This window comes from Cnephaeus nilssonii (genome assembly GCF_951640355.1).
Source record: "Cnephaeus nilssonii genome assembly, chromosome: 5".
NCBI classification, from domain to species: Eukaryota; Metazoa; Chordata; class Mammalia; order Chiroptera; family Vespertilionidae; genus Cnephaeus; species Cnephaeus nilssonii.
In genome coordinates this window covers 6,163,426-6,184,731 of record NC_137076.1, presented here as the reverse complement: position 1 = coordinate 6,184,731, position 21,306 = coordinate 6,163,426, and the positions used below count along the sequence as shown (strand labels likewise).

The window sequence follows — 21,306 nt, the reverse complement described above, 5'->3', positions numbered from 1 at the left end:
AAAGGCAGCCACTGTCTCCCCTTGCAAGATGTACAGAACGTGAGGCACTCGTGGAGAATTGCCTTCCAATAGTAATACACTCTGTCCCTATTTTCTCAAGGTCAAGGCTGTACCGAAAGCTGCTAGCTCTGCCCCGTGGCCCCCGTTCGGCTCTCCTCACGCTGGCAGCCCTTCCTGACAACGCCATGGGCGGATGCTGGCGGGGGCTGGGAGGCAAGCATAAATCCTTTGGAACTGCAGCTTCAATGGCTGGGAGGATGAAAGGAACCCCGTAGGAAAGTTACCCCAAGGCTGGCTTGCTTCTTGGTAGCTCACCTGACCCAGGCCCCCCCAAAGCGTCTTCCTCTCACTTCATTTTTAACACACAGCTGACAATTCCACTAAATGGATGTTCATTGCAGCTTTTTAAAAATGTAAATCTCTTGGAGCACTAAGGACTCTTAGGTATTCATACACATGGAATTCGTGTAAGACACGTTCCCTTTAACAGCTGCGGTGGCGGCCCTGAAGGAACAGCAGTTCTGACCGGCAGGGGAGACAGAGGGATTGTGAAGCCTGGAGCACTTTGGGAGATGGCAGGCCAGAGAGATAACATCGTGGGAGAATTAAAACAATACGAAGTCCCTGAGTCCGTAGGTGCCAGGGAAGTGGGGCACCCTAACATAGGAAAAGGTGTGCGAGAAAGAATGGGAAGGCACCCCCCAAAAATCCCACCCATCCTCAGATTTAACTTGAAGTTGGCACAATGTCCAAAGCAGAAGAACATTCCCTTCCTCCTTCTCCTCACCCCCGCGTCCTCATTCCATAAATATTTATCGAGTATCTGCTGTCCCTACCGCTGCTGTTACTAGTGACCATTTATTGAACACCTCCTTTGTTTCCAGCATTATGATTCCATGGGTGTGACAAGGTCGGATGAGACGCTGTCCCTGCCCCAATAGACCTTGAAGTCCAGTGAGCAAGACAGACCAGTAAGCCCACGCTTGTACAGTTTAGTAAACGCTACTAGAGGAACATCTGAGTTAGGCAGGCAGGTCCTCGCTTGAGGACCGAGACTTCAGACCTGTGTTGTTAGTTCTACAGTTCACAACAGTGATCTGCTGTAGAGGTTGCTAATTCTTACATACATGGCAGCCCCCTTATCCATGGGGATATGCTCCAAGACCCCCGAATGGATGCCTGAGATCACAGAGAGTACCGAGCCCTCCATGTGGTACGGTTTTTCCTATTGTACACACCTATGATAAGGTGTAGTGCACAGTGGGAGATTAACAACAATAACTAGTGATAAAGTGGGGCAATTCTAACAATACACTGTAACAAAACATGTGAATGTTCTCTCTCCCTCTCTCTCAAAACATCTTCGTGTCCTGCACGCACCTTGCCCCTAAAGCAGGCACTGAGCAGCATCACGGCTCTGGCACTTTGGGGTCGTTAGGAAGTAAAACAAGGGTGACTTGAACACAAGCACTGCGATGCCTCCCTGCTGAGTGGCCGTCGGGCAGGGTGTCTGCAGGTGGAGACCTGGACCAAGGATGATCCCGTCCCAGGTGACACAGAGCAGGACTCGCGAGGTTTCATCACTCCCCTCAGCAGGGCGCCCAGTTGAAAACTGGCCCAGAGCATATGTTCTCAGATGCCACCCTATACTGTCACTGAAACAAAAAGTAGGTATGTGGGAGCCATTAGGAAATATAAGCATCACTTACAACTTTTTTTTTCTCTAATACAGTAAGTGTGGAGTTCCAAACTTCTAACTCAGGAAGCAATTTTCAAAGTGCTTGTTTTAAGTTAGAAAACTGCCTGGATTGGCTTGCTCTGTACAAGGATTACAAGCGTTAGTGATACTGTTTATAGGACACTGTAAACTGTGTAAGAGGCACTGGAGTGAATTACTCCATATACTAGGAAGTAGAGGGATCCTCTGTTTTCAGGTTTAATTGTTCTGATATGCAGCATTTCCCATCTTACTAGTTTATGCTGCTAAGAATATTAATTACTTAAGTTTACCTTAAAAAGCAAAGAATCAAGAGGATAAGAAGACAGCTCTAGCCTGTGTGGGTCAGTAGTTAGAGCGTCAGCCCAAGGACTGAAGGGTTGTGGGTTCAATTCTGATCAAGGCCACCTACCTCAGTTGCAGGCTCCATCCCTGCCCCACTCCTCCCTCCCCCCCTTCCACTCTCCCTGAAAAGCAGTGGGAAAAATCTCCTCAGGTGAGGATTAACAACAAAAAAGCAAAGAATCAAGAGGATAAGAAGACAAGCCACAGACTAGGAGAAAATCCTCCTATATAATAAAAGGCTAATATGCAAATCCACCAAGCGGTGGAACGACTGGTTGCTATGACGTGCACTGACCACCAGGGGGCAGACGCTCAACGCAGGAGCTGCCTTCTGGTGGTCAGTGCGCTCCCACAGGGGGAGCCCCACTCAGCCAGAAGCCGGGCTCACTGCTGGCAAGCACAGTGGTGGTGGCAGGAGCCTCTCCCGCCTCCACAGCAGCGCTAAGGATGTCCAACTGCCGGCTCAGGCCCACTCCCCACAGCGGGCCTAAGCTGGCAGTCGGACATCCCCCGAGGGCTCCCGGATTGCAAGAGGTGCAGGCTGGGCTGAGGGACCCTTCCCCCCGACCCCACCCCGCGTGCATGAATTTTGTGCACTGGGCCTCTAGTATTATGTGTGTGTGTGTGTGTGTGTGTGTGTGTGTGTGTGAGAGAGAGAGAGAGAGAGAGAGAGAGAGAGAGAGATAAAGAGATAAAGCACTGTTATCCAAATTATTCAAAGAACTCTTAAAACTCAGTTAATAAACAAACAACCACATTGGGTCCCGGGTTCAATTCTGGTCAAGGGTACATACCTTGTTTGTATCTCCTCCCTGGCCTGGGTCCTGGTTGGGACTCATGCAGGAGGCAACCAATTGATGTGTTTCTTTCACATCAATGTATCTCTCTGTCTTTCCCTCTCTCTTCCACTCTTTCTAAAAAAATTAAATAAATCAAATCAAATCAGTGTTATGGGCTGAACTGTGCCACCCACCCCCCTTGCAAACTCATATGTTGAAGTCCTAACCCCCAGATCCTCAGAATGTGACTATATTTGGAAATGGGGCCTTGGAAAGGGTAATTAAGTTAAAAATAAGGTCATAGGGTGGACCCTAACCCCATATGACAGGTGTCCTTATAAGAAAATGAGATTTGGACACAGACACAGAGGGAAGGCCGCGTGAGGACAGGGAGTGGCCATCTACAAGTGAAGGAGAGAGGCCTCCGAAGAAACTAACCCTACTACCATCTGGATCCGGGACTCCCAGCTGCCGGAATTGTTAGAAAACAAGTCTGTCGTGTAAGCCAGCCAGCCTGTGACACTTGTTATGGCAGCCCCAGCAACTGGTCCAGCGTGCAGGAGACTCCGTGACTGCAGGCTTCCTGCAGCGCTGCTATCTGGAACCTCACAGAGCAGCCTGTCAACTTGTTAACGTAATTATAAAGAACCTGTAGCCTCCCTGAATCCACTCAGCAGACATGCATTGAGCGTGTGCTGCACATCACATCATCAGATGCTGGGCCGCGCCAGCACAGCCAAGGGTTCGGTGAGCCTGAGCGGGGGCGACGAAGGATGGAGAAATGATAGACAAAGAGAAAAAGCTGGGTCTAGGTGGATCTTCTGTGCCTGGCTGAGGCCACAGAACAGATCCAGACTGCAAAGCTGAGGCTTTATATATAATCAGGGACAAACAAGGTAATCTCCAATGTTGTTGTAAGTTTCACTTGTTTTGGCAGCACTTGCTGCCCCTCCCACAGCCCACTAGCTACCCAGGAAAGAACTAGGGAGCAGTTACAAGATCAAGCTTTATTATGCTTAGAGGACTGTGCCCTCTAAGCTGGGACTTGTTTGCGACTTTGCCAGCAGGTCAGTCCGAGGCTTAACCCTATAACCGCTTCCTACAAGATGCTGAGCTAATGTCAAAAGCAAAAAGATGAGCCCCCAACTAGCTGGAAGGAAATAAGGTCCCAAGCCATCCTCACAGAGGTCACAGTCTGAAGAGGAGCCAGACACATAGAGTCATTTCAATACCACGTGACCCGTGGTGAGACTGTGGTACCACAGGGCCAATACAGTGAGGACCAGGGGCCACGTGAGCTCCACTGGCACATCCAGGGGTGTCAGCTGAGAGCACGTGGCACCTGGGTCCTTAGGGAAAGTAGAACTGTGCCGGTGGAGGGGGGAAGAGAGAGTCAGTTCAGTGACAGGAATGCCACAGACCGAGGCAGGGGCGTGGGGAAGCGTCCAGAATGCCAGGCAATGAGTGAAAGGCTCGGTGACCAAAGTTAGGATGTGGAATGGGGGAGGATGGGAGGCGAGGTGGAGGATGAGGTCAGACCAGGAGGGCTGGGCGGCCAAATCTGGATGTCAACCTGAGCTGTTTCCAGAGGAAAGTCAGGATCAGACGAGCTGGAGCGTGGCCTCGGAATGAAGGGCACAGAGAGGCGGGTTGGGGCCGATGGGAGCCTGAACTGAGCACAGCCTGGCTTTAGCGATATTGGGGTGGGGCTGAGGGGGGTGCAGGGGGCTGTGAACTCCGGGGTGCGGCTCTGCAGCTCACGCCCATCGGTGCCCCTGGGGAAAAGTGCTTCCCCTGTAAAGCACCAGATGTATTGTTTTCTTCTCTATCAGGCGGTAAATATCATTGCTTCCGAAGCACACAGACGCATTATCATCTGAATAAAACACACAATGTTCTATTTACTTTAAAGGGGTTAAGTTCCAAAGAGCTACATTTCCTTATGTGTGTTTTGTTTAAATTTGGGAAGAACTGCTCCTCAAAGAAATACGGTAAAATTGGCCACAATAAAAAATGAGTATCTTTTTATTTCATCACGGCGCGTCTGGTATTTCTGTGAGTCTTCCAAGTTGGACTTGCTGGAGAGCTGCCTACTCGAGGCAATAGGAACTTTGCAAAATACGCTCGCCTGGGTCTAGTCTGAGTCTCCCCACCAGCTACCTGCCTGGTTTATTCCCTCAGTCTCTCTAGGCCTCCGTTTCCTTATTTCTAAAATGATGATAAGTTCCTCGATCCTTAAGACTCCTTCGGACTAAAATGCCACGAGTCTTTTCTCCTAGAATAAATACTGCTCTTGTATTTTAAAATGCTTTATTTATTTACTTTTTGGCTTGGTTTTAAAAGGACTAACTTTTGCTGGAAAATATTCCTTGGAAAGTATAGATATCCTGTCAGATGCCTCTGAGATTCGTTTTAAAAAAAAAAAACCCACAACCCAAAGCACCGTGCGCATTGAAAACATACATCGCCATTCCCGGGCCCAGAGGCCCTCGTGCACTTGAACTCCGCGGGTTCCACTGAGTCTCGGAGTGAGGAGCAAGGACAAGTGAGCTCCGTAGTCGATGGGTGAACAGGCTGCAGGACAATGAGCCACCCGCCAGCCGATCTGTCTTTTCCTGTAGGAAACTTGTATCTGCAGGGGAGGCGGTGGAGCTGGAAGGGACGGCGGGGGGAGGAGGCGTTTCTCTGCCCTCCTGCCTCCCCACCTGCTGGCCCGACTCCTCTCCAGCGCCCAGTCGGAGGAGTGGGTCCCCCGCCCCCTCCAGCTCCCTGGCCCTGAGCACCGCTCCATCCCAGCGAGCGATGCTGGCGGAGCAGGCAGCCCCGGCGCCCCGCTCGGCCCCGGGCTGAGTCCTCGCAGCCGCCGCCGCCGCCGAAGCCGCAGCTGCCGCGGGTGGATGGTGGGCGGCGGCGCGGCGGCCTCGGCTCCCCTCTCCGGCTGCCGGGTGTCGGGCCGCGCCGCGCTCTCCTCCTCGCTCCCCGTCCGGGGCTGCGCGGGGCGCGGGAGGCGGGCCGGGGGCGCGGCGGGGAGACGGCGCGGCGAAGGCGGAGGCCGGCGGCTGGCGTCCCCCCGCTCGGACCGCGGCCGGCGCGATGTCCACCAAGGTCAAGAAGTGCAAGGAGCAGGCGAGGGTGACCTTCCCCGCGCCCGAGGAGGAGGAGGAGGAGGAGGAGGAGGAGGAGGAGGACGTGGGCGCCGAGCCGCAGCGCCGCCGGCGGGGCTGGAGGGGCGTCAACGGGGGGCTGGAGCTGCGCTCGGCGACCTCGTCGCAGGAACCGCACGGCCGCCGCCCGCCGCCCTGGTCGCCGGAGCCCGATCTGTAAGTACCGGCCGCAGCGGCCCGGAGGGAGGCGCCCCCGCCATCCCGCGACGTGCCCGGGACCTCAGGCCCCAGCCGGTCTGATTCGGGGACCGTTCCCTGGGGGACTTCCGGGGCGCGGACGGCCTGGCGGGGCCCTGTCCCGGCCGAAGCGCGCGGACCTGCCCCGCGAGCCGGCCCCGCGGACGCTTCCTCTCCGGCAGCCGGGGGCGCGCCTGGCGCCGCGGACGGGAAACCGGGAGAATGCCGGGGGCCCCGCTCCCCCGGGGGTGGGGGTCAAGGAAGGCCAGGTGCGCACCGACTAGGGCGCGCGCGCACCTCCGACGCGTCCCGCGCCCCAGCGTGAGCCCCCGGGGAACGCGGGTCCCCTCGGAGGCTCGGGCCGTCGGGGCGAAGGGAGGGACCGTGTGCGATAGAGAGCGGTGGACGGTGTGCCCGGCCGCGGGTTTCCCGACGGCCCGCTCACCGGAGTCTGCAGCCGGAGCCTGCGGGCCCCCCGGGAGAGGGCGGCCGGGAGACGGGGCTGCGGCTCCGGGCGGCTCGGGGTCAGGAGCGGTGCCTCCTTAAAGGAGGTGAGGTCGGCGCTAAGTGTGAGAAGGAGCAACTTCGCTTCATGCCCGGGTCTGCGAGACGCAGAGAGGATGAAGGAGAGGGCGACTCCTTTTACAGGGCGCAGGCCCCCTGGCTCTGCTGTCACGTACCCGGGGCGTGACGCGGGGTTTATTGTCTTTTTTAGGAAGAACCTCAGAGCTAGGTGGGAAGCGAGGGTCGGAGGGCCGCGGTCCTGCCCGCCCGGGCCGGGGCCCGAGGAGGTGGTTCTGCAGCGCCCCCTGCTGCCGCGGGCGGCCGGCTGCCCGGTCTCGGCCGCTGGGGCCACCGGGACCACCAGCCATCCTGGAACACAGACAGCGGAGGCTGGCAGCAGGTGCCCCGGGAAGGCTTCTGCTTTAAAGGGAGCGTCGCGCTCCGATGTGTTCAGTTGTTGCTGAGGATTGGCCTGCAGTGGACGTGGGCGGCCCAGGAAGTGGAGGAAGTCATGGGATCCGTTGGGATTCAAGCGCCGCCAGCTCGCTTCCCTGCCTCCCTAGGGTTTTAGACATTTTTTCCTTTTGTCCATTTGGGTTTTAGAACCCTACTCAGTTTCTTGATTCTTTAAAATTAAGTTGGACACCAATGAGAGCACTCTTAGCGGAGAAAGCGGGGCGGAACAGAGATTCTCGCTCTGCCTTTCCAAGTTGGGGTCGATAACCCAAGCACGGGGCAAGCGCCATGCAGACTGGCTGTCCAACTGCTAATGGAGCATCCTCTGTCTGCGTGGGGAGTTTACACAGCTCAGCAAGCATGTTGTCCTGTGCTTACTCCTAAAGCGGGTGGGAAGATGGGGTCATTTGAAGGAGACAGGCATTAAGAAACATTTGTTCTGGAGGCAGGGCAGCCAGCTCTCCGTGTTTATTTGAGGCCTGTGACTGGGTAACGTCAGAGACTACGTTGGTATCTCCAGCAGAGATTAGCTCTTTATTCCATCTGAGCAGAACATGCCCAGTTTCAGAGCCCACGGAACAAACAAACAGCCCTAGGAAGGAATCGGAGCAGGATGGCCCCAGGTCACCCTCAGGAGGCAGAAGAGAAGGGGTGCTGAGGGTGGAACCACTTCCGCCAAGAAGACTCCTCAGGGCAGTCCTGGGGTTCATTTCACTGTCCATGCCCCAGGAGGCTATTTGGAATTTTAAAAATATATATTTTATTGATTTCAGAGAGGAAGGGAGAGGGAGAGAGAGAGAGAAACATCAATGATGAGAGAGAATCATCGATCGGCTGCCCCCTGCATGACCCCCACTGGGGATGGAGCCCACAACCCAGGCATGTGCCCTGACCGGGAATCGAACTCCTACCTCCTAGTTCATAGGTCGATGCTCAGCCACTGAGCCAGGCCGGCTGGGCTGTTTGGGAAATTTAAACACACTTATTTAGGAGGAAGAATGGCATCTGTTATATCACTAACAAGACTTTTAAAAAAACCTTTGATAGAATTCTTGCTTCAACCAGCGATTCAAATTGAAACTTCCTTTATCTTAATTATTTGCCAACCTAGGGCCAAGTAATGTATCATTGGCAAGATGACCTCATTCCCGAAGTCTATTTGGTTGTAATATAGCTGATAAACTCCAAAAGGCATTTGAAGGCATTCTCATGAATTTCAATTCAAAGATATTTCTTAGGCATTTACATGTGCAAAGTGCAGGCTAAGTACAGCAAGCCACAAAGATGGGTATGGCAACTTGTCTGCACTCAAGAAAGAAATTTAAAGTCTCACGAGGGAGAGGTGGAAATAACGCTGATCATAGGCAATTATGCTATAAGTTAGAGTAGAATAAGCAACATAAACACACACATACACAAGGATAGAGCTATGTAGGGTCAAGTGCAAAGGAGAGACGGACAACTTGAGGTTGTGGAGAAATCGAGGAAACCTTTGTGGGCCTTAAAAGATGTGCCTGGCCAGTGTTGTCCAGTGGTTGAGCCTCACACATAAACCAGGAGGTCACGGTGAGATTCCTGGTCAAGGCACCTGCCCCAGTGTCAGCTCGATTCCCAGTACGGAGCGTGCAGGAGGCAGCCAATCAATGATTCTCTCTCACCATTGATGTTTCCATTCCTCTCCCCCTCTCCCTTTCTCTCTCTGAAATCAATAAAAACATATTTTAGAAAAAGATGCATAGGCTATGAGGCAGAGACAGAATGGGTAATTACTTCAAGCCTTCTCTCCTCTCCCCGCCCCCCCGCCCCCCACTCCCCTTCCCAAATGCCAGCCCTGTCTAGGGAATATATTAGTTGAGTTTGGTTGGAACACAGATATGTGTAGGAAAACAGTGAGATGTAGCTGGATGTGTTGGTTTGGGGCATTAATGTGGAGGATCCTTATGCCAGGAAGAAGCAATAGGAAGTTATTGATTGTTTCAGAGCAGCAGCAATTTGATCAAAGCCACTCCGAGAGCAGGATGGATTGAAGCAGCAATTGGCAGACTGTGAATAAATAAGTTAGGGGCGATTGTGGCTCTCCAGGCTGAGATTAGGGTCTGTAACTGTGTGGTACTGATGGGATGGAAGGAGGAGAGATTAGAAGGGAGAATACAGATAGAATCTTTGGGAATTTGCAGCTAACTGCTTTCTCCATGGTTTATAGAGAAAGCAGGGTCGGAGAGGACTTGGTGATTTAAACCTAGATAACTAAGAGATTATTGATGTCATTGTTGAAAAGAAAAGAACAAAGAGGAGGGTTTGTCAAACAGAAGGATGGAAATGCAAGTTTAAAGCTCAGAGAATCTGAGAGTCTACTTACTATCTGATGGGCATGGTTACAGAGTATATGGTGTCACCGAAGAAGAAATGTGATGGGAAAAACAAAGGGATCCTAGGCTCTCTTATCTCAGGGAAAATATTTTGTGAGAGGAGAGGGAGAGAGGGAGAGAGGGAGAGAGGGAGAGAGGGAGAGAGGGAGAGAGAGGAAGAGAGAGAGAGAGAGAGAGAGAGAGAGAGAGAGAGAGAGAGAGAGAGAAGCAAGGACACAGAAAATGATGAAGGGTCTGGTGGTACCAAGGCCAGGCTGCCTAGAGAGAGAGAAGAGTTTCAGGAAAAGGGAAGAATTGACCCGCAGTTGTCAAATACTCGATAAACCCAGAGAGGAGCTTAGGAGTCTGCTTTGGGAGAAGGATCGGTCCTGGTAACACAGGGGCACAGACCTTAGGTCCCTGCAGGGTTATGTTCTCGGAGAAAGACGTCTGGGAAAGAGAATTCCGTGTAGTTTTTCTTTGGAGGAAGTGCTTTCCTAATAAAAGCAGTAATTTGTGTTTACGTAATACTTCAGGCTGTCATTTATACTCACTAAAACTTGAACCACGCCTCTTTAAAGCAGGTTTTATCATCGGAAAGGAGGACATTGGCACGCAGAGAATAAAGTCATTTTCTAAGGGTCACTCGGCAGACGACCAGCTTCTGTATTCGATACAGAATTATTAACTGTAGTCGTCACGCTGGCCGTGGGCTCTGCACTTGCCTGTCCTACAGCTTTGCTTCCTTTGACCAACATCTCTCATTCCCACACCCGAGCCACCTATCTGCTCTCTGTCCCCGTGTACCTGATGTTTTCAGATCCCACACATGAGCGAGATCACACAGTTTTACTTCCTGTGTCTGGCTTATTTCACGTTGCATAATGTCTTCCAGGTTTACCTGTGTTGTCACCAATGGCAGGGTCTCCTTTGTTGAGCTGAATAATATTCCAGTGTGATTTAGATACATTTGTCAGTTTCTCTGTCCATTCATCTATCAATGAACACGTAGGTTGTTTTCACATCTTGGATCTTGGCTATATGCTGAGAGAGTAGATTTCAGATGCTCTCCCCAAAAAGAAAAAAGAAAAAGGAGTTTTATGAGGAGGTGGGTATGTTAATAACCTTTTTTCACTATGTATATCGAATCATCATATTTTACACCTGACATTCAATTTTTATTTTTAAAAAGTTATTTAAAAATAAAGTCACAGAGTGATTAGAAGATTAAAATAATAGGCTCAGTTCTGTGTGACTGGGGAGCTGCAGATGCGTGCCCTCGGCCTTGTCACCCAGAGGACCTCGTTGGAAGTCAGTTTCTGCGGCACTGGCTGCATCTCAGGGTCCGGGTCCAGGCTTAGCTCGGCTGTGGGACTGAGAGCAGGCGGGTGCGTGGCTTGGGCATCAGATTGGAGGTAGCATCTTCCTCCCGCCCCTGGGACAGAACTCAGATTCTCTAAGTGCCTGTGAAATCTCCAGGGACAGGAGTTTGGACGTTGAGGACTGAAGTCAACCTGGTTTACGAAGGAGGAGGCAGGTTTCTTCACAGTTAGGGTTTCATGTTGAAGACTAGCACAGCATTAGACTTGAGACCTTTAATAATCTGAACCTTTTCATTATAATATTAGTTTATCCCTCAGAGGAGTAATTTCTCTATGTACAATATAGAGTTGTTATTTTTGTTGGTTGTTTTAAGTTATTCTATGTACTATCGAAGTAATACATGAATATTGTTTTGTAAGTTAGCTAGTGATAAAAGGGCTTAAAGAACAATAGCACCCCCCTTTAACCCACCCCCCCTAGTTCCCTGGTTCCCTTCCTTTCTCTTCCTGCCCACTTTCAGCTCCTTCAACTACTACCCTCTGGCTAGTCATATACTTTAGATGTTAGCAGTAGTCTCAGGTGGGAGTTTCACTCACTCATACCTCTTATTCCCCCTCCATCCTCGGCTACACTGCTTATCACAATTTCTGGTTAATATCTTAAAGTCTTCGTTATTATGACCATGTCACTATTGCTCACTGCTGAGTCAGGTGGCATAGTAAGATTGCATTTCTTTTTTAATTACTTGTTTTTCTTGGAGTAAATATTGGTCTCATCTGTTCTTGCTTCTTTAGCTAAATCTTCTGCAGCCTCTGTACGTTTTCCTGGAGACATCCCTTCTAAAACCCTCTGACTTCATATGAATGTGGTTTTCAATTATTTTTTTTCTTCAGGAAGCTTTTAGGGAAAATAAAAATAATTGTTTCTTCATTAGTGCTATTCTGAAATTTCAGGATGATATGCCATGGTATCAGTCTTTGTTCTTTTTTTTTTTTTATTGTTGACACTGTTACAGATGTCGCCTATTTCCTCCCCCTCCCCGTTAGCCCCCCTCCACCCAGCCCCTGCCACCCCCGCCCAGGCCTTCACCACACTATTGTCTGTGTCCATGTTCTTTGGCTGATCTATTCCAGTCCTCCCCACCCGCCTTCCCTTTGAAATGGTTCCATGTATCCATGCCTCTAGTCCTATTTTGTTCATTAGATTCCACATATAAATGAGATGGGTCTTTTTTAATTACGTGAGCTGGACACTTGATTAACCTTTTCAATATCTGAAGATTATGCTCTATAGTCTGGGAAGTTTTCATGTATTATTTCTGTTATTATTTCCTACCCACTATGTTCAGTCTACCTTTCTGGAATTCCTATTATTTGGATGTTGGATCTCCTGGACTGATCTCTCTTCTCTCCCATTTTCCAACACTTCTCTTTTCTGTTCTTCTTCCTGAAATGTTCCCTTCAGAGACAAAGAAACACTGAACAGGTTGTCTAACCTCAGAGAGAAGGCAGGGGAAGGGCGGGGGTAAGAGATCAACCAAAAGACTTGTGTGCATGCATATTAGCATAACCAGTGGACACAGACACTGGAGCGGTGAGGCCTTGTCCTGGGGGGTGGGAGTGGTGGTGGGGGTCAATCGGGGGGAAAAGGAGACATATGTAATACTTTAAACAATAAAAACGGGGGGAAATGTTCCATTGACTCTGTCCCCCAATTCTCTCATGAATATTTTTTCTGCTTTAACTATTATATATATTTTTTATCTCTAAGAGCTCTTTCTCGTTTTATGGGTATTCCTTGTTGTAGCATTTTGTCTTATTTCAAAAATGCAGTATTTTAAAAAGTAAACCTGCTGCTGTTACTCCGGAACTGGGCAGGGATCCCCTGTTCTTGGTTCCTGCCCTTCCCTGGGCCTGGTATCCCCACATCTAGAGCATCTCTGTTCCTATTTCTCCAGATATTTTATATCCTATTTCCTAAAAGGGTGAGAGTGTTCACTTGATCATATGAGTTGGGGGTTGGAGATCTGGGGGAAGGGTTTCTACCTACACTTTATACAGGTTTTCAGCCAATTCCCCCATTTTTGGCTCCTGCTTCATCTCTAGTATCTGGAATTTCTTTGGCCTTCAATTTCTGGGCCGTTTTTGGTACCGAGCAGGTGGATCAGCTTCTTACAACCGGCACTGTAGTTGGACCTTCCTCCTTTCTGCTAAGTCACCACCAATCTGTCAACTCCTCTCCTTTCTGTCCTCACCTATTGTGGGCGGGTCCTAAATACCCTTTGGTTTCAGAGAGGTGAAATCTGTGTTACTATTCTTTGTTTTCCTTGTTGTTTAGGGGTAAGTTTGGAGAGGAGATTGGGCGGGAAAGGCCTTTATTCCACCGTCTTGAAACCAGACACCCTATGATTGGCTTTTAGGCATTCACGTAGCCCTAATGAAGAGAGTATGATTAACTGAACCCAGATCACAGAAGGAAGAAAATTCTGAATCATGAGTGATCTTATTAGGCAAATGGAGTAGAGAGCAACCTGTACAGTGTGATAGGAGGGCCATCTGACGTCCCCATAGATAGTAACCTGAACAGTGTGATAGGAGGGTCATCTGACGTCCCCATAGATAGTAACCTGTACAGTGTGATAGGAGGGCCATCTGATGTCCCCATAGATAGTAACCTGTACAGTGTGATGGGAGGGCCATCTGAAGTCCCCATAGATAGTAACCTGTACAGTGTGATAGGAGGGCCATCTGACATCCCCATAGATAGTAACCTGTACAGTGTGATGGGAGGGCCATCTGACGTCCCTATAGATAGTAACCTGTACAGTGTGATAGGAGGGCCATCTGACGTCCCCATAGATAGTAACCTGTACAGTGTGATAGGAGGGCCATCTGACGTCCCCATAGATAGTAACCTGTACAGTGTGATGGGAGGGCCATCTGACGTCCCTATAGATAGTAACCTGTACAGTGTGATAGGAGGGCCATCTGATGTCCCCATAGATAGTAACCTGTACAGTGTGACGGGAGGGCCATCTGACGTCCCCATAGATAGTAACCTGTACAGTGTGACGGGAGGGCCATCTGACGTCCCCATAGATAGTAACCTGTACAGTGTGATAGGAGGGCCATCTGACGTCCCCATAGATAGTAACCTGTACAGTGTGATAGGAGGGTCATCTGACGTCCCCATAGATAGTAACCTGTACAGTGTGATGGGAGGGCCATCTGATGTCCCCATAGATAGTAACCTGTACAGTGTGATGGGAGGGCCATCTGACATCCCCATAGATAGTAACCTGTACAGTGTGATGGGAGGGCCATCTGACGTCCCCATAGATAGTAACCTGTACAGTGTGATAGGAGGGCCATCTGACGTCCCCATAGATAGTAACCTGTACAGTGTGATGGGAGGGCCATCTGACCTCCCCATAGATAGTAACCTGTACAGTGTGATAGGAGGGCCATCTGACGTCCCCATAGATAGTAACCTGTACAGTGTGATGGAAGGGTCATCTGACGTCCCCATAGATAGTAACCTGTACAGTGTGATGGGAGGGCCATCTGAAGTCCCCATAGATAGTAACCTGTACAGTGTGATGGGAGGGCCATCTGACATCCCCATAGATAGTAACCTGTACAGTGTGATCGGAGGGCCATCTGACGTCCCCATAGATAGTAACCTGTACAGTGTGATAGGAGGGTCATCTGACGTCCCCATAGATAGTAACCTGTACAGTGTGATAGGAGGGCCATCTGACGTCCCCATAGATAGTAACCTGTACAGTGTGATAGGAGGGTCATCTGACGTCCCCATAGATAGTAACCTGTACAGTGTGATGGGAGGGCCATCTGAAGTCCCCATAGATAGTAACCCGTACAGTGTGATGGGAGGGCGATCTGAAGTTCCCCTTGTAAAACCACCAAGTCTCACACTCAGATGACTGCCCCTCGGGAGCATGCTCAAGTGACAGTGACGGCCATTGAGCAGTCTCCTTCTCAATGTACCCTCTGCACCACCAGCAGGGGACCAGAGTAGGGGCCTGGGCAGGGTGGACACGTAGGAGTCTGGCCCGGGTAGAAGGTCTGGAGTTGTGAACTGTGGGTTGGCTAGCTTCACACTTGTGCATAAGGGCCTCAGCAGTGGCTTTATGAGAATAATTAAGATTTCATAGCTTTTTGTCTTTAATTCAGCATCTAGGTCAGGGATATTTGTCTATAATTATCTAGTTCAAAAAAATCCCCTTTTTTCCTTTGCACTATTCAAATAATAGGTGATGATATGGATTTGGTCCTAGATCTTTTTAAACAAAGAGACTTCATTGTCCACAAGTGTGAGACCTGTTAAGGAGAGAGCATGACAGTGGAAGATTCTCCTGCATTTCTAAATACATTTTGTCAAGCTGGACTGATGTGTCTGGACTCTCTTTTGAAAAGTAGATCACAGGGTGATGAGACGTGAGCAAGCATCTTCAGACCTCAGACTTTTGACCTTAGATATGGATGATAATGATAGAAAACCAGATCCCTTGGCTTCTAATAACATTAGCGGTATATGTATATCCTACGTAATAAAGAGCTAATATGCAAATGGTCATCACTCCCTTTCACCCTCGAGGGGCAGGGGACCTGAGGCCATGCCCCCCCCCCCCCGGGACCTGAGGCTGGGCCCCCCCGCCCTGCAGGGCTTGATGGAGGTGGGGCAGGCCAGGTCTGGGTCTTGTGGGATTTCAAGGCTTGCGCGGGTGGGCGGGGACTTGACTCTGGGTCCCACAGGACGCCCCAGACTCTGAAAGGAGGGAGATTTTCATATACATTTTACTAATTTTCTTTCATCTCTGACACTTCTATTATAGAGAAAGGGCAAATAGCAATATTAAAATATTTCCTCTAATTAATTCCCTTTTAATATGCACAAATTTCATGCACCGGGCCACTAGTATATATATATGATTATGACTAATATATTTAAATAGCCAAATATGAGCTTTTCTTGGATAAGAAGTTTTTTATTTTTTGAGTTCATTGTGTCTCAATTCTTGTTCAATTACAGACTGAACTTGTATTTGACTTCTAATTCCATTGTCACTAATTTTCCTGAAATAACAAAAATTAGATTTAGGAAGTATTGTGAAAATTAGTTTATTTTTGAAAGTAAGTTTAAGTAATAATTATTAGATCTTATTAATTCTGAGATTGATCCTCCATTTGCCCCCAAATTTTTCTGGCTAAACATAATTTTGTGAAAGATCAAAATCAAGAGATTCAGAATCCGTCTGTTACTTTTTGTGGCATAAGTAAGAATTAAATGGAATTAAGCCGAAATCTGCTTTGAAAGGAGAATGGCTGTTTACATTACTTTTTAAAATATATATTTTTATTGTTTTTTTAAAAGAGAGGAAGGAAGAGGGAGAGAGAGATAGAAATATCCATGATGAGAGAGAATCATGGATCGGCTGCCTCCTGCAAGTCCCCCACTGGGGATCGAGCCCACAACCCGGGCATGTGCCCTTGACTGGAATCGAACCCGGGACCCTTCAGTTCGCAGGCCGACGCTCTATCCACTGAGCCAAACCGGCTAGGGCTGTTTACATTACTTTAATTTATGATTATTAATCTATATTCAAGTACTCGTGACATTCTTTTTTAATAGAAGAATTGCTCCAATTCCCCTCCATCACCACTCTCACACATAATCATATGTGACCCAGGGTGTTCTTTGATCTGGACGGGAAAATCGCCTGTTCCCGGGCCTCCCGTCTCCAGGTTAAGCATGCGTGCCTCTGTGCGTCCGTCCGTCTCACTCAGATCTCACCGGCCATGTCCTAAAAGCCAGACCCTGGGGGCTGGAGAGAGCTGGTCCCTGCTCTCCAGGGCGCTGACGGGTTGTCGAGGACACGGCCGGAGAGCAGCGATGCCAAGGTGCGTGATGGTGGGCTTGATGGAGCTGCACCCCAAATGCCATTTCTGGAAGCAGGAACATGAAGTTCTAGAAGGCGTTTGCGCGACCACTTTCTCGGGCACGTGCATTGAAGAAATACTATCGAGAAGTCCTGCGGGCAGTGGCCAGGGCCCTCCCCGCGGCCCCGTGGGCTTTCGGAGGGAGCGCGCTGTGGCGTGGCTTGGGCTCTGGTTCGGCTGCTGAGGGCCAGGCACCCCTCTTCTGAGCAGGGGACAGGGAGGTGGGATTCGCACGCGTCTCCTAGGTGTGCGGACCGACGCGCGGAGAGTCCTGAATGTACCGCAGGCCAGCAGAACCGCTCGGGAATTCACGGCTGTGGAGCCGGGGTCTTCTAGACCTGGAAGTGCTGGGATCTCTACCTTCAGGTTTTTGTCTGATGAGAGTCTTTAGGAAGGAAGGCTGCGCTTTCCTGTTTGACAGGAGTGCGGTACCTGCTGGTTTGGTGGCTCCTGTGACAGCCTGTCACCACTTGCTCGTGCTGCCAGGATTCAGGCCCTGCCGAAGCCCCCATCCCGTCCCCCAGACAGTGGTGCTGATGGGGCGCCTTCCTGCATCCTTGCACGTTGCACATTTAGGGGCTCCTGAGTGTCGGCTGGCTCCCACCTCACAAACACGTATATTGACAGACAGTCTACACGTGTGTTTGGATGACACTATTGAGGCCCCTGGTCAGATGCCCTTTCCTCCTTCGACGGGTCAGATGCACCACATAGATGGCAGATGTCCCCAGAGATGGCCACATTGACTGGCAGGTGCCTGCTTGCCAGGGGACAGTGGGTTTGTTATTTTTGACTTTTCCCCTATGCCTTCCTTGCCCTTTGTCAGCGCCTGCCGTGCACGGTCATCACCGCTTCCCTCTCACCGTCCCAGCACCATGCCAGCATGTGGCTGCTCTCACACTGTCCCCTCTTCTGTGCTTTTCCCACCACTTCTCTTCTGTGGCTCCGTCTGCTCTCCTTGCCCTTCACAGGATGACAGACCAAGTCCTCGCCCGTTGGCACATTTACTTCCTCCGGCGTGTGAACGGATTAGTCCGAACAATTTGGGTGTGATTCTCCTTGGCTATGTTATTACTTGGCCTGCTTCCTTGCTTGTTGGATGGAGTAGCTGGTCAGTTCTTCGCCTCCTCCCAACAGGGGACAAGGTGACTTCTTTGATAATGTCAGTTGTTGCTGGGTGCGAAAGACCTTGTCATTCAATCCAGAGAGCCATTTCAGAAACTGTTCCTCATAGAACCAAAACGTCCCAACATATAGCTAAGCATGTAGTAACGCTGTTACTTTGCAAACTGTTATCACGCTTCTTACTCCCTAGACACAGCGCGGTGGCGGTGGAGTAGAGAGAGCCTGGCACGGGTCCTCCGAGTCTCATCTCCTAATTCTCTACCTTTCAGTGACCTTCCAGAAGGTGTCCTTCCAATCAGGGCTCTTCGTCTGGAGAGTTAGTATCAGCGCACAGGAGTTTGAGCCTCTCCTGCACGTATTTGGCTCTGTTGCGATGACATAAGTCAATTGTGTTTTGTGTTTTGCTTGCTCAACAGACACTTATTCTCATTCAACAAGTGAATTAAGCAATCAATAAATTAAGCAATTAGGCAGTTATGTGCGTGAACCAGGAAGGAAGGCTTGCCCTGCGTTACCAAGGGACTCGCTCAGCCAGGACAGTGTCTCCTGTGCCTTCAGCTGTGTCTTTGCTTGCTGATTCCTCACAAGGGGTCGGTGTCTCTTCATGGTCCAAGTGTCCACCCTGGTTAGGACCCTCCGGAGAGATGCTCTGGGGCCGATTTCACTGATCTCAGTTTGATACTGTGAAGTGCATTTTCTTTTTAAAGAAATTGTCTCTCACTTGGTGCTCAGGTTTTTGGAAAGCTGCTCCCCCCTCTGCTGTCTCTGTAGCCTCTGGGCATTGAGGAAGGGGCCACATGTGTCCCTGGAGGGAACAGAGTTGGTGTCCTCTGACTCTTCTGATCTCTGGGCGATGTTCCTTGTCTGTTTGGTGCTGCCTGTCAGCGGAAGCGCCTTGATCTTGGCTGACCTGCCTTTGTCAGGACCCAGCTGGGCTCCCTGGTGTCCGTGGTTTCCGCTCAGCTCCCACGGGCCCCGGCTCCTGCAGCAGATGTCCCAGGTCCAGCCCACAGCACCCGGGGTCGTCCCTAGTCTTGGGGCCGGTTCCCCGGCTCTCACTCTCATCGCAGGCTCCACGGCCCGGGGGAGCTGAGGGTGGCTTGAGAAGGCCTCACCATTCTGCTGCTTGACCAGGCTGGGCTGGGCCAGACCTTCAAAAGAGTAAGCAGAGTAAGAGCCTATTGGACCCACGTGGGCACATGTCCTTCCCTCTGCTCCGTCTTCCTTCTCCGGGGCCGTGAGCACCGGGCTGTGCTGCCGCGTGGGCGAGCTTTCTGTGTGCGTGCGAGGGCGCTCCGGGGCCAGCTCCTTCAGCGTTAATCAGAGTGAAGAGGAATGGAGCACATCCTTCCTCAAGACAATTCCCTTTTCCCCAAATTCTGCTCGCAAAATCCCCTCTCTTGCAGGAAGCTGTAAAATTACCTTAAACGTTCTCTTTGCACTTGCCCTCTAAAATCTGCTCCACTGCCCCCCAAACATTCCACCCACCCATCTCTATAGGTGACCCTCAGCCCAGGCATTTTACTGAGGGTTCCCTTAGGCACTCTCTTGTGAGCTCAGTGTTCTCATTTAGGAAACAGAGAAAATAATGCCTGCTTCTTAGCATTCTTCTGAGAATTAGATACGATAGTGCGTGAAAACGTATGTACACACTGGCCCTCAGTAAAGGGCAGTTGCCTTCCCTCACGCCGGCTCTGTTGGAGAGCTGTTATAAAGACCCAGCCTGGACCTGTAACAAGGACCCAGCCTGGACCTGTAACAAGGATCCAGCCTGGACCTGTTGTCGTGACCCAGCCTGGACCTGTAACAAGGACCCAGCCTGGACTTGTAACAAGGATCCAGCCTGGACCTGTTGTCGGGACCCAGCCTGGACCTGTGAAGGACCTGAGGAGGGTTCAGGCAGTGAGACCCAGAAGAAAGGGCCCCAGATGAGAAACATTCCCAAGGAGAAGCTTCAGAACGTAGTGACGGGCAGGATGGAAACAGTGAGTCACGGGTGACCGAACTTGCTAACCCTGAGTGAGCAGCCTGAGATGATGGGTGCTGGCTTAAGGGAGAGGGCGTTTTAGAGTGACCAGGGGACAGAGAGTTGTCTATGTGGGACCTGAGGTCCAGTGAGAGGACAGGACCTGGGAAGAGATTTGGGAACTCAACTGGGCAGGTATTTATTGAGTATGCACTCCCTGTGGGGCACAGGCTAATGATATATAAAGCATGGGGATTGGCAGTGGGGCATTTGAGAGGAGGTATTTATTTAAATATATTTTATTGATTTTTCTTACAGAGAGGAAGGGAGAGGGATAGAGAGCTAGAAACATCAATGAGAGAGAAACATCGATCAGCTGCCTCCTGCACACCCCCTACTGGGGATGTGCCCACAACCCAGGTACATGCCCTTGAGTGGAATCGAACCCGGGACCCTTCAGTTTGCAGGCCAACGCTCTATCCACTGAGCCAAACCGGTCAGGGCTGGAAGTATTTATTAATACTCTATTTTTAAAAGGAGTTTAGATAACCATAAAATAGCTTTAAAACACACAGAATATAGGATCATTGATTTAAAATCTAGGTGAGAAGTCATTTCAGTTGAGGGGAGAGACTAAAGTCTGGGGTAGAAATGTGATGGTAATTGAGCATTTTTAGATCGAAACTAAGTTCCTGGATATCGTGGGCAAAAACCCCCACATAGGCCAGGATTATATCGTCAATATTATTAGATTAAAGGAAGCAAACTCATCTAGAGAGAGAGGCTTCTTGCTACACAATTCTAGGATGACGTTAGAACTTGAATCCCCATAAAAGGTACAATGAATACTATAATGGACAGCCTCTTTAACCCTTTCGATGCCATATTGAAGAAAATCTTTTAAAAAATATCAGTCCTTGGTAAAAACAAGGAGTCACTGATGAAGGCATTTCTGCAGGCTTATTATTATGACTCAAGTCACTCGCTTCCTAGAGATCAAACTTTAAATAGTCATACAGCCTAGCGGACCGAAATGAACATCAGGCTGCCTGTCCCTCCGCTCAAATCTATCATTTCCGCTTTACATTTGGCAGGGACAGTGTGCCAGGTGTTTAAAGGCCTCACAGTCCGAGGTCATGGGTGCAGGATAGCCCATTGCTTTTATACGGGAGAGTCCCAGCATTCAGTGTGGATGCTCATATAAAACAGACATCCCAGGAACCTACTCCTGAGAGATTCTGCTTCATTTCATCTAGAACGGGGCCTAGAAATCTGCATTTTAACAGGCATTCCAAGGGATCTGGAGGCAGGTGGTCCTCAAAGCACACTTGCAGAGACACGGATAGAGGTCAGAGGCGTTGCTGGCAAAGTTATAAACACTGAGGAGTGTTCCTTGTACTTTTGATTCTGAATCGAGTGGAGAAAAGGGTTGCCTTCGGGTT

The 21,306-nt window shown here is 50.1% G+C and overlaps 1 protein-coding gene across 3 annotated transcripts in view; it reads left to right on the top strand.

The window, feature by feature from the left end:
• Positions 1 to 5,934: 5,934 nt before the first annotated feature.
• TRPC3 (transient receptor potential cation channel subfamily C member 3) overlaps positions 5,935 to 21,306 on the top strand; it is a gene marked incomplete at its 5' end in the record, with an annotated part of 67,001 nt that continues 51,629 nt past the window's right edge. For all 3 annotated transcript variants that reach the window (XM_079773138.1, XM_079773137.1, XM_079773136.1), the window contains one exon: positions 5,935 to 6,161. In XM_079773138.1, coding sequence (XP_079629264.1) covers positions 5,935 to 6,161 — 227 coding nt within the window. The remainder of the gene's footprint in view (positions 6,162 to 21,306) is intronic.